The 17,458-nt window shown below is 39.5% G+C and overlaps 1 protein-coding gene across 3 annotated transcripts; it reads left to right on the plus strand.

Annotated features, from left to right (window-relative positions):
• Positions 1-4,643: 4,643 nt before the first annotated feature.
• On the plus strand, positions 4,644-16,718 carry LOC103368877 (RNA-binding protein with multiple splicing). Of its 3 annotated transcripts, none has more exons than XM_008297403.1 (8): positions 4,644-5,644; positions 7,961-8,038; positions 9,355-9,393; positions 9,609-9,671; positions 10,719-10,869; positions 12,724-12,887; positions 15,375-15,447; positions 16,474-16,718. In XM_008297403.1, the coding sequence occupies exons 1-7, from the start codon at positions 5,348-5,350 to the stop codon at positions 15,438-15,440; spliced, it is 858 nt and encodes a 285-aa protein (XP_008295625.1). In that variant the 5' UTR covers positions 4,644-5,347; the 3' UTR covers positions 15,441-15,447; positions 16,474-16,718. The 3 variants fall into 3 exon arrangements, with proteins under 3 accessions (XP_008295625.1, XP_008295627.1, XP_008295626.1); XM_008297404.1 differs by having other exon boundaries at positions 4,645-5,644; positions 12,724-12,872; XM_008297405.1 differs by lacking the exon at positions 15,375-15,447 and having other exon boundaries at positions 12,724-12,872.
• The last annotated feature ends 740 nt before the right edge of the window (positions 16,719-17,458 follow it).

Consider the following 17,458-nt stretch of genomic DNA (forward strand, 5'->3'; position numbering starts at 1 on the left):
GTTCCAGTTCATGTGCAGAAGCCATATTAGCTCCCTATTTCCTCTTTAAGTAGCATTATCACGTTTTGAAGCCACATTGTCTGATAATCTCATAAACTACGCATATATTCTGATTCTGATTGAACTGTTTTGGGTGAAATATTCAAACTTAAGGGATTTTATGGCGGCACTATTTCATCAAATGGAAATATTCTATACCAATAATGTGCAAAATGTAATCAAGATTTCCCTTATAATTTAGTTTAATTCATTCATATCTTCAGAAACTCTAAACTAGAATTTGAAATCAACAAAATAAGCTCTTAAAATGTCATGAATTTGTTTTTGTTTGTTTTTTTAATTAAAAAAATAAATATGAATGCAATAAATAAAAAGTATCACTGGACAGGGTATTTTTTGCACAGTAATAGGTATTAACATGATATTTTAGAATTCTACGTGGCAACACATGTACATCAATGTTGGTGATTGAAACCAGAAACAGAATAAAGAAGCAGGCAACAGTCTGTGTTCTTTTATTTTGAAATACTTGATGTTTTGACTGTCTCATGGATCTAAAATTATCGTTATTATTCAGTCAGTATTAAAAGGAGGTTAAATGCATTTGTTCACACAAAATAAGCTTGCAATCTAGTAAGATATCATCAGAAACTTTTTTTTTTCATCTTTTAGTTCAAACATATGAATGCAGAATTGTTAGAAGAACCACTGGATGTTTTTTGTTTTTGTTTTTTTTTGCACTATAATAGGTATTAATACGATATTTTATAAATATACGTTGCAACACAGTAGATAAATGGTTCCCAGCTTGTAACACAATAAAGAAACAGGTGACATTATGTATTTCTATTTTTTTTAAAAACATAATCTTTGGCTTTTGCTTTATTTTATTTTGAAATACTACAAATTTTCCCCTCTTTATGGCGCTAAAATGATTAAAATCATTATGTTTTATTAATATTGCTTTGTTCAATTCATGAACACATTCACATATGACAAATAGTTGTAAAAAATAATTTTATAAAGATTTTTTTTGTATTAAGGAGCCCCAAACCTCTAACATAGACTATAGTGCAACTACGTCTAATGCTCATTATTTAGCCGAATACGAGCTATTTCAAGAAATGTTGCAGGTCAGCAGGTTCAGAGAACAAACTGTTCTCCCCTCTATTCAATTAATTAAAGCAACAGACACAAATATGCTTCAACAATTCAAAAATGAAAAAATAAAAATAAACGTCTCTTGATATTTTCAACCATAAATGTCTCGGCCCTCAATTATGTAAAGCCTCTGTGCTGCACTCAGGAGGAAGAGGCCTGCGAGTTCGGCTCCAAACAACTTCAAGTGTTCTTTTAAATTCAGCCGAAGAGGCATATGAATAAGGCATATTTTGCGCGGAACATCCACACAAAGCTATCTTTGGCAGTGAAGATGGCAGTGACATGTTTGGGCGTAAAAGGTTTGGAGCGTCGTTGAATCTTTTTTTTTTTTTTAACTTTTTAACCCTTTTAACCCCTGAGTGGGTCGTGTTTTGTTAAGCGATGTTGGCATGTCTTTGAAAGTTGCATTAAAGAGTTGTGGCTAGACGCAGAGAGAGAATCAGACTGGTGCACATACATCAAACTGTGTATACACAAGAAAGAAAAGGTCAGAACCAGAGGACAATAAAACAATATTTAAACTGACTGTGACGTCGGTTTATGATCATAACTGTCTCATTTCTGTAAACAGAGTGAATGAAGTCTGATGTAATAAGTCCTGAATCCAGGGACGAGGTTTATAAAGATGGCGGCCTCCTGTGCATTAGACCCTCATGGCATCGACTCAACGAACTGTACGTGCTGAATGAATTAATGATCACTCAGCGGCACGGTCAATATTTCATAGGCGGCAAGTGTTACTAAAATGGCAAACAGAGCGTAATATATGTCATATTTTCAAAACTCAAGTATAATACAGCTGCGGACCGAAGGCGACGCAGGGCCTGATTCCTGCTTCAGTTTTGTTATTATGCACCACACGTCTGTACTTTACTTTCAGCTTTATTGTTTGAAAGCATCTTGTTGCAAAAAAAAGACTTGAATTAAATACATACAACATTGGAATTTAAAACAAAAAAATGCTGAAACCAAACAAACAAAACATCATTTACCCACCCACATATCAGTGCTTTAAACAAACCGGCATCACCGACTTCTCCTTTATTCAGCCTGTAGAAGAGATTTTAATCCAACTCTGTCTAAATTATTAGAAGATTTGCACAGTGGTTATATTACTCTGCAGCTGAAACACAAATCAGATGCAGTTGTGTCCCTTTTTTTACAACTTTAAACCTCATGATAACTTGCTTCATTCTGGTCTTTTTACATTTTAAATATATCTAAGATTGTGTACATATTTTTTAAAAAATCGGTAAAGTTTTGCTTCCAGAATCTGTACAATGCCACTGATGAGTGCAACGCTGTTTTTTCTAGAACTGCAACTTCTGTATATTGTGGTTTATTTTTTAACTTCTGTACTGATATTCCTTAAATGTTGGCATTTTCCCCTTTGCTGCTGTAACGATGCAAATTTCCCCACTGTGGGATTGATTAATTTTTATCTTATCTTAAAATCAAGATTCAGGATTTCATGCTGAATATTTCCTCTATTAATCAGCTCATAAAATGTCAGAAAATTGTGAAAAAATACCCATCACAAATTCCAGGATGTCTTCAAATGCCTTATTTTATCAGATCAGCTGCCCAAACCAAAAGATATTTAATCAATTTACACTCACATAAAGCAAAGAAAAGCAGCAAATATGAGCACGTTGGAGGTTTATCAGCAAAATGCAAAACATCAGTTTGTGTTATTTTACCTCAATTCAGCTTTAATGCTTATTATTTAGATTTAACTATTGTTGCTTGTATCTTCATCTAGTTATGTTTAATGAGCAGGACATTTGTATGGCATCGTAATATTTCCTTATTTTATCCAACCAGCTGCTCAAACATAAAGATATTTAATCAGTTTACACTCAAATAAAGCAAAGAAAAGCAACAAATATGAACATTTGAGAGGAAACTGGGATCAATTTTAGGAATTTTTGCAATTTAACACCTTCAGATACATTTTTCCTGATTAATGAATCAATTAACTACTTCTAATACATGTAATTAGTGCTTTGACATCTTCAGCTACAGTGAGATAAATACAGATTATTTGACATTGTTCAAAGCCTCACGTGACGCCGAAGCTTTGCCCTAATATGTGCATGTTTGCGTAACAGCCTGACCGGTTCCCTCCCTGTGTCCGGACGTGTACGTACTGTATACGTACCGCCTGGGTTCAGAGTGTTCAGAAGCGCGCTGAAAAACACAGCAGAGCTCCACTATTTTTAGATCAAATCACTGAAGAAGTACAGTGAGAAAACGTCCGTCCACTCGGCCGCCCCTCCTTCGCCCTGCAGGCCTGATTGTGTTGCTACACAAAGTCAGGAAACCGTGTGGCCTCTGAGAGCTGCTTGTTGTGAGGAAACACGCTGCACGCTGGGCTCACGTCCAGGGCCGAGCCTCAACACACAACACAGGCCGTTTGTCCGCCCACGCCCCTCTTACATCAACCTGGAGCCCAATAATTACTAACACACACACGGGCCTTTTATTACTATTATCATCATTATTATTGGTTTGTGTCTGTCGTCGCAACAATCACCTTTATTTCTTATCAAACAAAGCCTGTTGTTTCACTTTTGTCCTAATTAAATATCTGGAATCACATCAAATCAAAGTCGCTTCAGATGAACACAGTGCAGCATCATCCTGTCATTCTGTGATGCAGTTTATGAGAAATTGTTCTTTATTTCTGGGGGTTTGTGTGTTGGCTTCCTATAAAAACCTATCAGCAAAATGGAAAACATCGATTTAATTATGTTATTTTACTCTAATATACTGTGATAATTCAGACTTAATCCAAATTATGTATAGATATATAGATTTAACTATATTTAGCCGATCATCTACCAGCACAATTTGTACATGTTTTCTTTTTTTTTTTTTTTAAAGGTTTATTATTGTGATGATTATTGTTTTCTGTCATTTTGTGTCTGGTTTTTGGTTATATTATGCCTCATTTGTTTAGTTTTGTGGGGTTTTTTTGTTTAGAATTTGCCTGTATTATTATGGTAATTATCTATCTATCTCTCTATCTCTCTATCTATCTATCTATCTATCTATCTATCTATCTATTAAGTAAATTTAATAACACAATTCTTGCATTCAACCCTTTCTGCTAAAACACTGAAGTATTACAAGCATAAAAGCAAACATTGCTTCCTTTGCAGCTGAAATTGACTTTATTATTATTATATTTATGTATATACATTACAATATTGGATAATTATTGTTAATATATTTACTCATAATAATTTGATATTGCAGATGACTGCAGTAAAGATATTTTACTCACTTTACTATATAAATATGAAACACTTCTACTAAAATCATCATCTGCAAATTAACTAGGACAGTTAAAATATCATAATTTAATGTGAAATTTTGTGAAGTTAAACAATAAAGAGAATAAAATTAAAAACAAAGTGAGTCAGAATTATAATTGTAGATTTTAATTATAGATAAAAATATTTTTAAAATAAATAAACGGCTAAAAATGGGTTGTATACATAAAGGCATTTAATAAATATTCAGGAAAATATCACAGAGACAGTCAAAAATCTATTATTATAGTAAAAATTGTTGCTGAAACATTCACTGGCATCATTTTCCATCTTTTTGGAGCTGATGGAAGCTGCAGGTGAAGGTGCACAACAACCATCTGGCGCGTGAAGTTTTCATAAAACAACCAGCTCAACAATCAGAATATGAAGTTGGTGATTGTGGAGGCGAAAGTTGGAGGTTCAGCGGTCACTCATTGGCTGTCCGGGTCCCATAGAAACGGTGATGTAGCGGCTGCAGGGGCCGGCTCTACCCGCAGCAGCTGAGGCGGATCTGCAGCCTGATTACGGCGCACAGCAGACTCCAACATAATTGATGACCTAATTGAAAAGCAGGAGGAGGAGGAGGAGGAGGAGGATGGAGCCGGGGTGGAGGGGGTCACTCTCGGACAGGAGGAGAGAGAGAGACGCGCTCCAATGAGGAAAAAGTTTACTTGTTCTTCCTCCGCACAGTCCCACAGCTGAGGGCATTGATGTGAGCGCAGAGGCTTTTCTGTTTTTTACGCGCACTTCTTTCCCCCCATCTTCTCACCCTTCACACACGGAGCACAAAAATCCACCTTCTCACCTTTAGTTTTTTAGCGCGTGTGTCTTGTGTTTCCTTTTCTTTCCCTTTTTCCTCCCTTTTATGAATGATTCTCTCTCGCAGTCCTGCTGCCAAACTCTCCTCGGATACCTCTCCGCAGCCGCCGCCGCCGCCGTCCTCGTCCAACGCACGACCTCACCTCGGCACATCTTCTCTCCTCAAGCTCAAACGCCACCAGGACTTTCACTGCAGCTTCAGACGCACTTGGGGGAAATATCACTCGACGAGGAAAAACTTAATACTTTGTGCAGCAGCAGAAGCAGCAGCAGCAGCAGCAGCGACCGTCAACATGAGCCTGAAAGCGGACGCAGAGCCGAATAACAACGTTTCCATCGAGGAGGAGGTGAGTTTAGCGCAAAAGTTTGACTTCTCCTTCCTGCTTTCTCTTTGCTGTTCATTGACAACTGCGTTTCTGGCCGCACATTCACTGTTTTCTAAGTTGTGTTAATTAGAAAAGTTGTGTTTTGTGCGGTGACTTGTGCGCTCTCGTCCTGAAACGTTTTTTTTTTTTTTTTAAGGAGCAATGAGTGCGCAATTAAAGGGGAAACGTGCACCTCCTGTGGAGTCTCACAAACTTAGCATGTCACACAGACGCACAAGCTTGGGAAATACTCCAAAACTGTATTTGTATTGTTGTTTTAACGTGTGTTCTTGTATTCCTAAACTTTCAGTGATTTTTTTTATTATTATTTAGAAGTAGCCATTTTTCAATTTGCGCATTATTAGCTGCTAACAATTAAAATGCAAATCTTGTCGTTTTTTTAAAAAATTTCACTCAAGATTCAGTTTTTGTACCTTTTTATAAGATAACATTAGATCTTATCCTGTCATATATAAAAGCAGGATTCTTTGATTTTAATCTACTGCTGCTTTATGTGACCATCAAAGGTGTAAAATTAATTTTTTAAACAAAAAACACAAGCTGAGTAAAATAAGCAAATGTTATGAATTGTAGGAAAATTCAACCTCCAGGGCTTGTCATTTAAAAGAATACTTTACTATTTGATTTAACAGTCTTGAGCATCCACATTGGCTGCTTGGTTTGCATTCGGGTGCCAATAAAACATCATCCATCACTCCACCTCTGCAGGTTTTTCCATCTCTGTGGCCTCACATCAGGTTTGTGAAGCTGAAAATAAATGTCACACCTGCTTCATTGCAACCTTATTTTCAATTTGTCAGTGTAAATGTAAAAAAAATCAAATCAAAATAGTATTAGTTTATATTTTTCATATCCTAGAGGATGAGCTTCATCCAGCTGCCATGCTTCTGTCTGTGTGGCCGGCTGGATTTCCTCTTTAATGACTCCTTATGGAGCGACACTGAGGGGAGCACCGGGCCTTTTGTTGCTCCTCCATTGTTCCCATTGTCTTACCACAAAGCCTCGTGTGACTTTTCTCAGCCTAATTTGCTTTATATTTCCTTTTTTTCCCCCTTCTTGTAATTAAGAGCAAACAAATTAACGAGGCAAAAGGAATCCCACTTGAAGTCTGTCTGGTAATTCAATGTGTCAGTAATTCATGTGGATCCTTTAAAACTAAAGCTCATCAGAGGGCTCGGACTTCACCACGGCTTCAGGTTCGTCCAGCCGCAGCCAACGAGAAGCTTGAGGGTAAATTAAAACATCTCCACTACGTCCAGCTGGGCAGCTTTCAGTTGCTGCGTACGCTGCCTTGCTGCATTGCTGCTGTGCGGCACCTGAAAAATGCCGGAGGGCCGGCAGGGTTGAGGCCACGGGTCAGAGGAAGGAAATGGTGTCACGCTGTGCGCTGTTGTCCAGTGCTGTTCCTCTGGCAGCCCCCATTGTACTGAGGGCCTCCCCACCGGCTGGGAACTAATGGGCCTCGCACCGCACTGTTTATTTCCCCCCCGGCCACATACACAGCACCGGGCCTCGATGAAGGCGGCTCCATCGGGCCCTTGAAGGGGATCTGGGGGTTCCACTGAAGATAAACACCGTCTTCTGTTCACCGACATGTTACAGAAACGGCAACGTGGCACAAATGTGATGGGTTTTTTTGTTTTTAAATCACAGAGGATTTTTTTTTTTATATGTAATTGCTGGGAAATCAATCAAATTGGCATCTATTTGGGCCTTAACAGGGGTTTTAAGCAACAGTTTCCAACCTGAGGGTCAGGACCCAGCTCAGGTCACCTGATAAGTCAGAGGGGTCGCAACAGAAATTAGATTCATCTTTTTAGGTTTTCTTGTCTTTTATTTTTACATTACTGGATAATTAAAGGTCTTTCTAATCTCTAGAAATATATTTAAAAACATCCTTTCCTGTTTTTTTAACTTGAGCCTCTGGTCTTTGATTAGTCATGAAGAATTTTGGAACCATCTCACTTGTTTACCTCATTATCCTTGAAGGTCAATTCATACGTCCAGCTCAGGTCACACTGTGCTCTCTTTCAGTTTTTGGCTTCTTTTTCTGACATTGTGCTCTTTTTTTTTTTTTTTTTATCTTTAAACCATAAGCAATAAAAATGTTTTCTGCTAATTTATCGTCTTGTTTTCCAGCACTTGATGCCTTGAATGTGTTCTTATACTGTATGTGAGAGGTGTTAACACTGTCAACGAGCATTTATTTACCTTTCACCAATTTAAAAAAAACCCAGAATGTTCTGTTAAAAACGACCTACCTAATTCTCTCTGCAGGTACGAACACTGTTTGTCAGTGGCCTGCCAGTCGATATCAAACCACGAGAACTTTACCTGCTCTTCAGACCTTTTAAGGTGAGTTTCAACATCACGTATTTCCACAGAAACAGGACGGTGTTTGTTTTTAGTGATTGTGAAGCCCACTGAGGCGTATTAAATGAAGTGGGCTTTTTAGAAATGAAGCGTATCCGCTGTGCTGGAAATAAACCATGAAAAGTGTTTTGTAAAAGGATTTGTCTGCACATGAAGATGCTGAAACTAGCGTAGTGTGCAGGTCATTCTTTTAAAGCCACTTCTCATGATGCAGTAATATTTTAGCATTTGATGCTCACAGAAGAAGGTTTTGTGCTTTATTTTCATTTTTTGTGAACAGTTCAATCCACCCTGTTAATGGAAGTCCAGATATTTGCATATATGGAAATGAGGCCACATCATTGTTCATCCATTGCTCTTGTTTTTTGACTGGACTCCAGTTCCATAAACACCCCTCCCACCCGTGTCCTAACTAACCAAATTGGAAGTGGTATCCCTCGCACATGGATGGTCTTGAGGAATGTGTAAATGAGTAGCTCTCGCGATTGGCCAACCAATCCTCTCCGTGACCCAGCTCGCCCACTGTGTAGGGAAATTTGTATTTCCTCTCCTAACATTTGTACATTGTGAAACCGCTGAAATGCTTCAAGTCATTGTAACACTGTTTATGTTTTGCCTCTTTTATTTCTGCAGTAGGCAAACACAGGCACAGTGCAAACACAGGGTTAACCCGATTCACTGGATTTTTTTAGTTCTTTTTTTTTTTTTACTACCAGATCCAAATGAAAGCTTTTTGTTCTTCAGAGGAAATCTTGTAATATTAACTGTATTCTACCTCTTGTTTTTCTGCTCTAAATTACTAGAAGCTAAATCTGGTTTGGATTGTTGCTAAGGATTTATCACGACCAGTGAAAGTTGTTTAATTTTCCACGGCTGTAAATCAGGATCAGGAGAGATCTCATCTATCAATAGTCCGGTCAGGCAAAATTCCTCTTCGCTTCTCAGGAACTCACTCGTTCTTTAACCAACCCGTGTGCTGCTTTTAAACCTAAACCAGTGACTTTATTTGGAAGGTGATCTACGTTTAAACTATATGACATGCCCCTTTTGACTAAACACAGTCTTCATTTTATGTTTTAGCTTTGAGGATAAATGGTTAATCGGAAGCATGCATGTTTCTCATTTTACCAAAACAAATGTAAGTCCAACAGTGTGACAGACGGAGCTTCGATGGCCTCCTGCCAAGTCTGAACTGAAGGTGCACACAAGCAGATTTCTCTTCATATAGTGAGGCGTTCATGCCTGACTTCCTGCATGTGACTGCAGGGTGGATAATTGGCTATCTTTCTTCCCCGCAGGGTTATGAAGGGTCACTGATTAAGTTAACATCAAAACAGGTGAGATGCCTTCCATCGGGGGCTTTTAATGCTATATTTATACATTTCCAGGCTTGGTCTTGGATCTCTTTGTAACTTCAAAGTTGGATGAAGAAACAAAAGATCCAGTTTTTTGCTCTTTCTTTGCTGAATTGAAATATAAAACGCAGGATTTTCTGTTTAAGTCGGAGCTTCGTTTGTTGTCACAATGCGTCTTCTTCCCTTTTGTCTTGCAGCCTGTCGGGTTTGTAACCTTTGACAGTCGATCTGGAGCTGAAGCTGCAAAAAATGCACTAAATGTAAGCATTGCCTTTATTTTTTCTGATTCATCTCTTCTCACTGAGTCTTTTGCTGTTTGATTATTTCCCCCTCTCTTTTTTTTCTTAACCTCTTTAATTATTAGATTTGTTCTAACCTTTTTTTTGTTTAAACCTGAAGAAAAGAATGATTGGGACTTGAAAAAAACGTCTTCTTTCCCATTAAAACTTCTCAAAGCCAACCCGTTTTGTCTTTTACAATTCAATGGCAGGGCCATTTTTGGAAAGAGGCCAGAATCCCGTAGCCTTACGGTAGTTTACTTTGACCTTGATACACATCCTTCTTAGTCTGGTATAGCTTTCCTCATTTTGCATATCACTTGCTTTTACTGTAATACTTTGTTCTCTAGCCACATGTGTAGTGTTATTTGGACACATCTTCAGTAGTGTAACCTCTTATTTTGTCACCCAGTAGCCCACGTTGGCAGAATCTAACACTTCTCTCTCATAGCCTTAGCCTTCCTTATGAGCATCACCTCTTAGACAACACCAGCAGTCACACACACAAACACACACATACACCCAAATACTACTCACCTGCATGTGGGCACAACGCTTAGGGCACAAGAACACAAAGCAGGGTTCAAAAACCACCTGAGAGAAAATGACACTCAGAGTCTCGCCATCGGCCCCCTTTTTTCCTCGTCTCCTCCTCCTCGTGGCTGAACTCGTCCTCCAGTCGCCTGTGCTCTTGATTTCGTCACGAGGAGGGTAAAAAAAAAAAAAGGAGATGTAAGCGTGTTGAAATATTTCAAGTGCATCCTTCAGTCTGCCCCTTTATATTCTTTTTTTGAAGCCTTTTATGAGCAGTTTTGGTTCGATAAAAGCAGTCGGGTGGAGAACGGTGTGTTTTTTTTTTGTTTTTTTAACACCCTACCAAGCTTGAAGGATGCACCCTGAGTATGGAAACACCGCTTTAAGGAAAGGAGGCCGTGTGAGACTACTGAGCTACAAACCCCTCAAACTCAGCCCACCTCCCTTACTATACTATGTCCCCCCCTTCCTCCCCTCCTCCGTCTCTCCCCCCAGGGTATCCGTTTTGACCCCGAAAGTCCCCAGACCCTGCGCTTAGAGTTTGCTAAAGCCAACACGAAGATGGCAAAGAGTAAGCTGATGGCCACACCGAACCCCACAAATATCCACCCCGCTCTAGGAGCACACTTCATTGCACGGGACCCATGTAAGTTGTACGGCTGCACCACTTCTAGGCTCTCATCCACTCTCACCTCGGCAATGCCAGTGCTCAGATGCCCTCATTTTAATTTTTTTATTTTTTAAAGAGAATCCTAGCGTATTGTCGTACTTTGACAAGCAGGTGGTTAATAAAAACGATATCTAACAAATGAAGGACTAACTCACCTCCACATGCATGTGTCATCTCGATTCTTAAGACGGCCGCTTTGCTTCTGTCCAGCTGGGAAATTCCACTAACAGGGTTCAGTCAGCAGTCGCGTCTCTGCTCTCTTTGCCTCAACACCTGCTTGGTTCGTTCGGTTTCAGACAGGTGGTTGATGATGATGATGACGACGGCGGTGTTCGCTCAGACCAGATTTTGCCTGTTGAGGTTTACTTGCCTGCTGTGGCAAAGAGCAGGAAGAGGGAGCTAGAGGGCTGCAGGGCTTTAGGAAACGTTTTACTTGAACTTATTGCATCTAAACAGCATCTTTTGCTTCCCTGCTGCTTGCAGCTTTGCAGTTCTAAGAGAAAAGTAGGTTAGTTCACATCAAGCTGACTGGATTTTAGAGTATTTTGCCATTTTGTGTAGCCTGTTGATCTTTACGCAGTGAATTCAGCCATAAGCGAATGCGTCTCGGTTTGTTCTCCATAGAAACAGATGAGAAGCAAAATCTGGTCCGACTGCTCTTTTAGAGATCGGTCATTCCATCTGAAATCATTACATTTTGGAACAAGTTCTGCTCAACCATCTTTGAATTGTCTGATTTTTTTGTTTCCGCATCAAATCCTTAAACTACAGTTATTCAGATATTTGTGAAATTTTAGAATGATATATCAAATACTGAAGTTTCCCATCAACCCACCTTTAGCCTTGAACATTTTTTTCGCACATTGAGATATGAGGCTGTTTAGACATCAGTATCTCAGGAACGATTGAACATAAAAGCCTGAAATGTTCGCTGTTATTTCTCATGTGCCATTGATTCAGAATCTGCAACACTGGACAAGTAGATTGACTAGTCAACATAAGGCTTACAAAGTGGGGTCCAAAAATGAAAAATACACCAATATTAAGAGAAACAAACAGTTTATTTATATTTTGAGAACCATTTTAAAGCTCCAGGAATCTGTTGTACTTGGATAAGACTCTCTAGCATTTTTGTTTTTCCGGTACAGCTTGTCACACCTGCTCAGTTATGCAAGTTGAACCAAAGTAATGTTTTTCACTTTTGTGACCACGTAGTTTGCATTAAAATATATTCTTTAGATTATGTTTTGTATTATTGACATGCAGCTGACTTCTGCATTTTGAAAAAAAAATGTTTTGGTGAAGACTCTGATATTGCAGATTCTGAATCAATGACATAAGAAATGATTAAAATAATTTCAGGCTTTTTACTGTAATAGTTCCTGAGATATTGACGTCCAAACATGGCCTCAAAGTCCAATGTGTGAAATAATGTGCTGAAATCGGGTCGACAGGCAATTTAAAAAAATAAAATCACAAACAAACTTGAGATGTCAAGCTAAAATTTCCCAGATACTATTTTACATTTCCATAGTTCATGATAGAGAAGTTTTATGCAGAAGATCAGAGGTGGTCGGGCAGAAGGCCCCTGATGATCTGAGATGGAATAACGCAGGTCTGATTTATAATCTTTTAGCTATAATACAAGCGTTTACTAGAAAAAGTTTACTACTGACCAGTGATAGATTTTAAACAATGACACAACAAACTCTTTTTTTTTTGTGTGTTTTTATTACACATTTCCATATTTGAAAGCCTCTATATTGATGCTTACATGGTGCGTGGATAGGTCAGTCAGCTTTTTGTTTCCTCCCACCTGCACTTCCTCAGATGATCTGACAGGGGCAGCACTGATCCCAGCATCACCGGATGCCTGGACTCCGTACCCTCTGTACACCACGGAGCTGACCCCCGGCCTCCCTCACGCTGCCTTCACTTACCCGGCGGCCGCTGCCGCTGCTGCAGCCCTCCACGCCCAGGTGAGGGACCAACCGGTGTGTGTTTCTCTTCTATTCTTTTATTCTAGTGTCCTGCAGTGTACAATCAGCTCTGATGTTACAGGGAGCCTTTATAGAGACACAAAATTACCGGCTGCACCTGCCACTGATTATCATGCATGGTTGACTTTAATTTTATCAAAGTTGCAGTGTGCAGGTGTTTTAATTTTTACTCAGTTTGTCCATGACGGCTGCAAAAAGTTCATTCTTCAGAGGTTTAATCCTTAAACCAAATGAGAGAATTAAAAGCAGGAGTTGAGACTCTAAACAGTCCCAGTGGTCCTCGGAGGTATTACAACAACAGCACAGATGTGTGTAGCTGAAGCCGGCCCGGTATCAAGTCTGTGAGTTATTATTGGCTCTGCTCCTTGCGCCCAGTCTTAATACTATGAAACGTGGAGCTGAGTGGAAGTTAAAGCCATGAGTTATACTGTAATAAAAGGTCTGTCTCTTTCAAATGGAAAATGTCTGGACTCCTGCTCTGCCATCAGCGGAGATGTTGTCTGTTTCGTGATGTAGTGAAACCTTAGAATATCAGGCACTTATCTTAAACTCCTCTCTGTGGGGTTTACCAGGCTGTTTTTGGCTCGTGGTTTGTGGATGAGTAAGATACTGAGGTGTAACTTTTTCCTTTAATGGAACTCTGTGCGTCGCTGTTTGCTCAGTGTGCTGGGAGATACAAGGCACGCTTGCTTATTTAGAAAATACCCATGTTTTGGTCTAGAGCTTGGACTTAAGAAGTTCTCATATCAAAAAATGCTTTCTATATGAAGTTCTATCCTAAGAATTTGTGCACAGTTTGCTTTTACAGAAGACTGCAGCGGTAACCCTCTGAACCCCAGAACCCACTTGTAGGTTTAAAAAACTGAAACTAAAAAACTTTGACCATTTATCAGAGCCAGAAACTGTAAAAACAGAAAGAATAGTTGGACTTTCCATGAGTCTTTTAATGAATGATCTGGGACTTACTGTTCTATCAGAAAAAAATGGAACCAAATCTGAGCTTCAAATTGCCATCTTTCATCAAAATCACTTAATTCTGAAAAAAAATTAATTTAACCATTTGCTCTGAGTAGATTCTGGAATAAAAAATAAAGAAATCTGTGCTCATTGGCAAAACTGTGAAGCCATTAAGGATTCAGCTGTTACCAACAGGCACATGAGAAAAATCCAGAGACTTTTCCTCTGAACTGGGCTTGAACTGCAGGCAGTGGATAGGAAACATGGAAACAAATATAAAAGCAGTAAAAGATCTTTATGTAAAGCCACCATTTTCCCACTATTGGTAACACATGTACACGATGTACATGTTGCTTCAAGAAACTTAACTTTCATTTAATTTTTTCTGATTTGTGACATTCTACCTGTGTGATTCTGGACTGGAGACATTTTTGGGTTCTGTACCTGTAGTCCTGGTTGTTTTGTTTCCATAGAGGTGCAGGACTTTATATTGGGGAAAAAAAAAAAAAAAGCCTACAGTGAGTAAAAATAGAGCAAGAAGCATCCAGAATCTACTAGGAGTTCAGAGGGTTTACATCCTGCCAGCGGTGGAGTCTAAAATCAATTTCACTTTCATTTTTGGACCTGGTTTGCTCCATCAATCTGCTAAACGGGGCTGTTAATAAGATGTGGGAGAAGCTGGTACAGGAATGGGTGCAGAGTGTTTACATTGCAGGCGAGCAGCAGTCTAAATGCTGTAGCGAACTACAAGAGAGTGGGCAGGGCTTTGGGTAACAATAGCAATGGAAAATATTTCTCTCGTTGGGTCATTTAAAGTTCATTGTCGGCCAACTTCCTCCCGCAATGTAAGAGTGCAGGGGAGTGCTGCACGGCGAAGTAGGCAGCTATTGCATTGGCCATTTCGTGGGACACAAGAGACTGAGGAATGCGAGGTATTTGCTTGGAGAAATTGTCAGACTCTGATGGCCTTCTCTGGAGGTGCCAACTTACTGTCCACGTTCCTGTTGGAACATAAGCTGACCGGGTAGCCGCACAAAGGGGGGAAAAGCCTTTTAATTGCATTTTGATGAAAGATCCGTAAAATGCCCTGATCCCTAAATGCTCTTTGCGCCGACTCCCGGCCCTGTTAGTTTGACTGTGACACAGCAAATGTAAGAGTCTCCAAACGACTGCGTGTTAAGCTGCGCGTTTGTGGGCAGCGAGTAGAAAGCGGAGGCCTTGTTCTGGTGTTTAGTCACAGGTGTGGAAAGGTGCAGGCAGACCAGCTCTGTGGAAATGTTTAACACATGGAGAGGTTCGACTCTCCACATTTCCATGCCTCTTAATTACTCCACGACTATTGTCCTCAATGAGCAGCTACGTGACCCACATTCCCATGGCTTCAGTGACCGGGGCTTAAAGGGACAGTCCGCCTAAACCGGCCTGTCGGAGTAAACCTCAAAGCGTTTTAATCGATGAAATCTGCAGCACTGAAGCCTTTTTGGTTTTGGTCTGGTGTACATGACTATGTTTGTGTTTCTTTAGATGCGCTGGTACCCTACTCCCTCTGAGACTTCCCAGCCTGGATGGAAGTCCCGGCAGTTTTGTTAGATATTTAGTGAGTAACCTTTGGTCAAACAGTGTGTTTTGTTTTTTTTAGATTTGCCAACCTCCACCCACAATCCTCTGACTGCTAACCTGATGTCAAACCCGCATAATGACACCAACACAATGATTAACTAAAGACTGCGGAAGTAAAAATGCTTGAAAAACTGATTTTGGTTTTAAAGAACAAGGCTGGAAATGATTTCTGTCAACAAATTAATCAGGACTTCTCCAAACTGTCTGACTCGGCCTCAAACTCGTCTTTTAAAAGGGCTGCAAGCTTTAACGTTTCTTAACGGTTTCCTAAAACATCTGTACACTGTAATTTTTTTTTAGCTAACTTCACTCATTTTCTTCTGGTTTCTCACTTTTTCATTTGGATTAACTCTTTGCACAACTTCTGTGTTTTGAAGTGTCCTACATAAATAAAGCTGCCTCACCTCTTTACTCAAGCACCTATTTACTTTGTTGGGCTCTTTTTCAGTTGCAGATTAATACACTTTTGGTGCACGAGTGAGTATTTACGGCAGCATGTCGCTGAGAGAAGAAGCAGGAATCGTGTTTTTGATAGATTTTGGACAACAGAAGAGCTGTCAGATGCACAGTACAACCAGTTCAGTGGTGTGTTTTTGGCAATTTAATGGGAATTCACCAAAGAAAAAATCAGAATATCACCAGATTTCCCCGTTTTTAAACTGATGATACAGCTCATTGCTCGAAGTCAACCTTGCGTTCAGTCTTTACTGCTATGATGCATCAAATGTGTATTGATCTGCAGCTGAAAATAGTCCTCACTCTATGCAGAATTTCCGTATACGAAAAACGTATTATATTGTGAGCCCTGTTAAGAGTCGATTTGGGGCTGAGCGCCACAATCAGGAAGTCACAAACCGTGAACGCATTATCACAGCGTATGTTGACAAGAACAGAATAACACCAGCTTCATCCTTTTTTAAATTCAGTTTGTTTTGTTTTAAACAAAGATTAACCAGCGTGTTTGGACTAACTTGTGTTTTCCTTCTCCTGTTTTTTCCTTCAGGCCTCTGGAAACCACACCTTTGTCCAGCTGAAGTGAGGTTTGCCAAGCTCTTCATTAATTTAATCAGGTTTATTTAATGGACAAATGTGCATTATTATAAACAAACAGTATTTATATCTCCTCCCGATTGTCTCTGGGGGGAGTCTGAGTTGAAACCATCTTGCTGTCGACAATCTAAGCTCATCCTTGGCAACTATTGCGGTACCATCTTAGCACTTCAAAATAAAAGCCTCATGCAAATCCCGTTCAAACTCCATGGATCACGATTGCTGAGGGAAAATTGACGCATTTGAAGTTACCGTTGTTAAGCTAGTCCTTCCACAGCTCACCGCTGCTCCTGGGAGGTTTAGAAGCGTTAAGAGTCATTGCATGTTAAAGTCTTTTTGGCATGAATTTAGAACGCAGAGTTCTGTGTATCCTAATTTTCTTAGTGTTTGTGTTGCCTCTTTACCTTGGCCTAGACAGCAAAATGTTTTGTTTTCCTGTAGAACCTTGGTCTTACCTCTGTGAAAGCTAGGCTGTTGTGTAAATGGCTTATCTCGCATGGACCTTGTGAATGCATCCCTACGTTCTGACAATCCCAGTCCTTATGATCATATCAATGTCTGTCATTATTTGAGCAAAAAAGGAAAGTACAAATATTTTTGTACTTTTTTTTTGCGTAATGTATATTTATGCATTTTTGTGCAACTAAATAATGAACCTGTATAAGTTGGATGTTTAGTCGTCTCTTGTGTTTTTTGGTGTTAATTTTTGATCCTATAATCCTGTTGAAGTAGTTTTAAAGAAGAAAAAGTGCAATTTGTTTAAAGGGGAAGTGGGTATCTGTCAAAAAAAATAAAAAAATAAATGGAAGTATTCTGAAGGTGGCTTGTGCCATTCTGCTAAAATGAGATTGCTGTAAAACGATCTTTCAGAATGTGAAACTGGACTACAAACGTAAAGGGTTGCTTTTTTGGGGGGCCATTTTGAAATGGGAAGCAGG

The sequence above is a fragment of the Stegastes partitus genome, unplaced genomic scaffold (genome assembly GCF_000690725.1).
Source record: "Stegastes partitus isolate 25-593 unplaced genomic scaffold, Stegastes_partitus-1.0.2 Scaffold1215, whole genome shotgun sequence".
Lineage (NCBI taxonomy): Eukaryota > Metazoa > Chordata > Actinopteri > Pomacentridae > Stegastes > Stegastes partitus.

Coding starts and splice junctions, on each gene's coding strand:
- LOC103368877 (XM_008297403.1), top strand. CDS start 5,348: ATGATTCTCTCTCGCAGTCCTGCTGCCAAACTCTCCTCGGATACCTCT. Junction 9,672..10,718: donor CTGCAAAAAATGCACTAAAT/GTAAGCATTGCC, acceptor CTCTCCCCCCAG/GGTATCCGTTTTGACCCCGA. Junction 10,870..12,723: donor CTTCATTGCACGGGACCCAT/GTAAGTTGTACG, acceptor GCACTTCCTCAG/ATGATCTGACAGGGGCAGCA.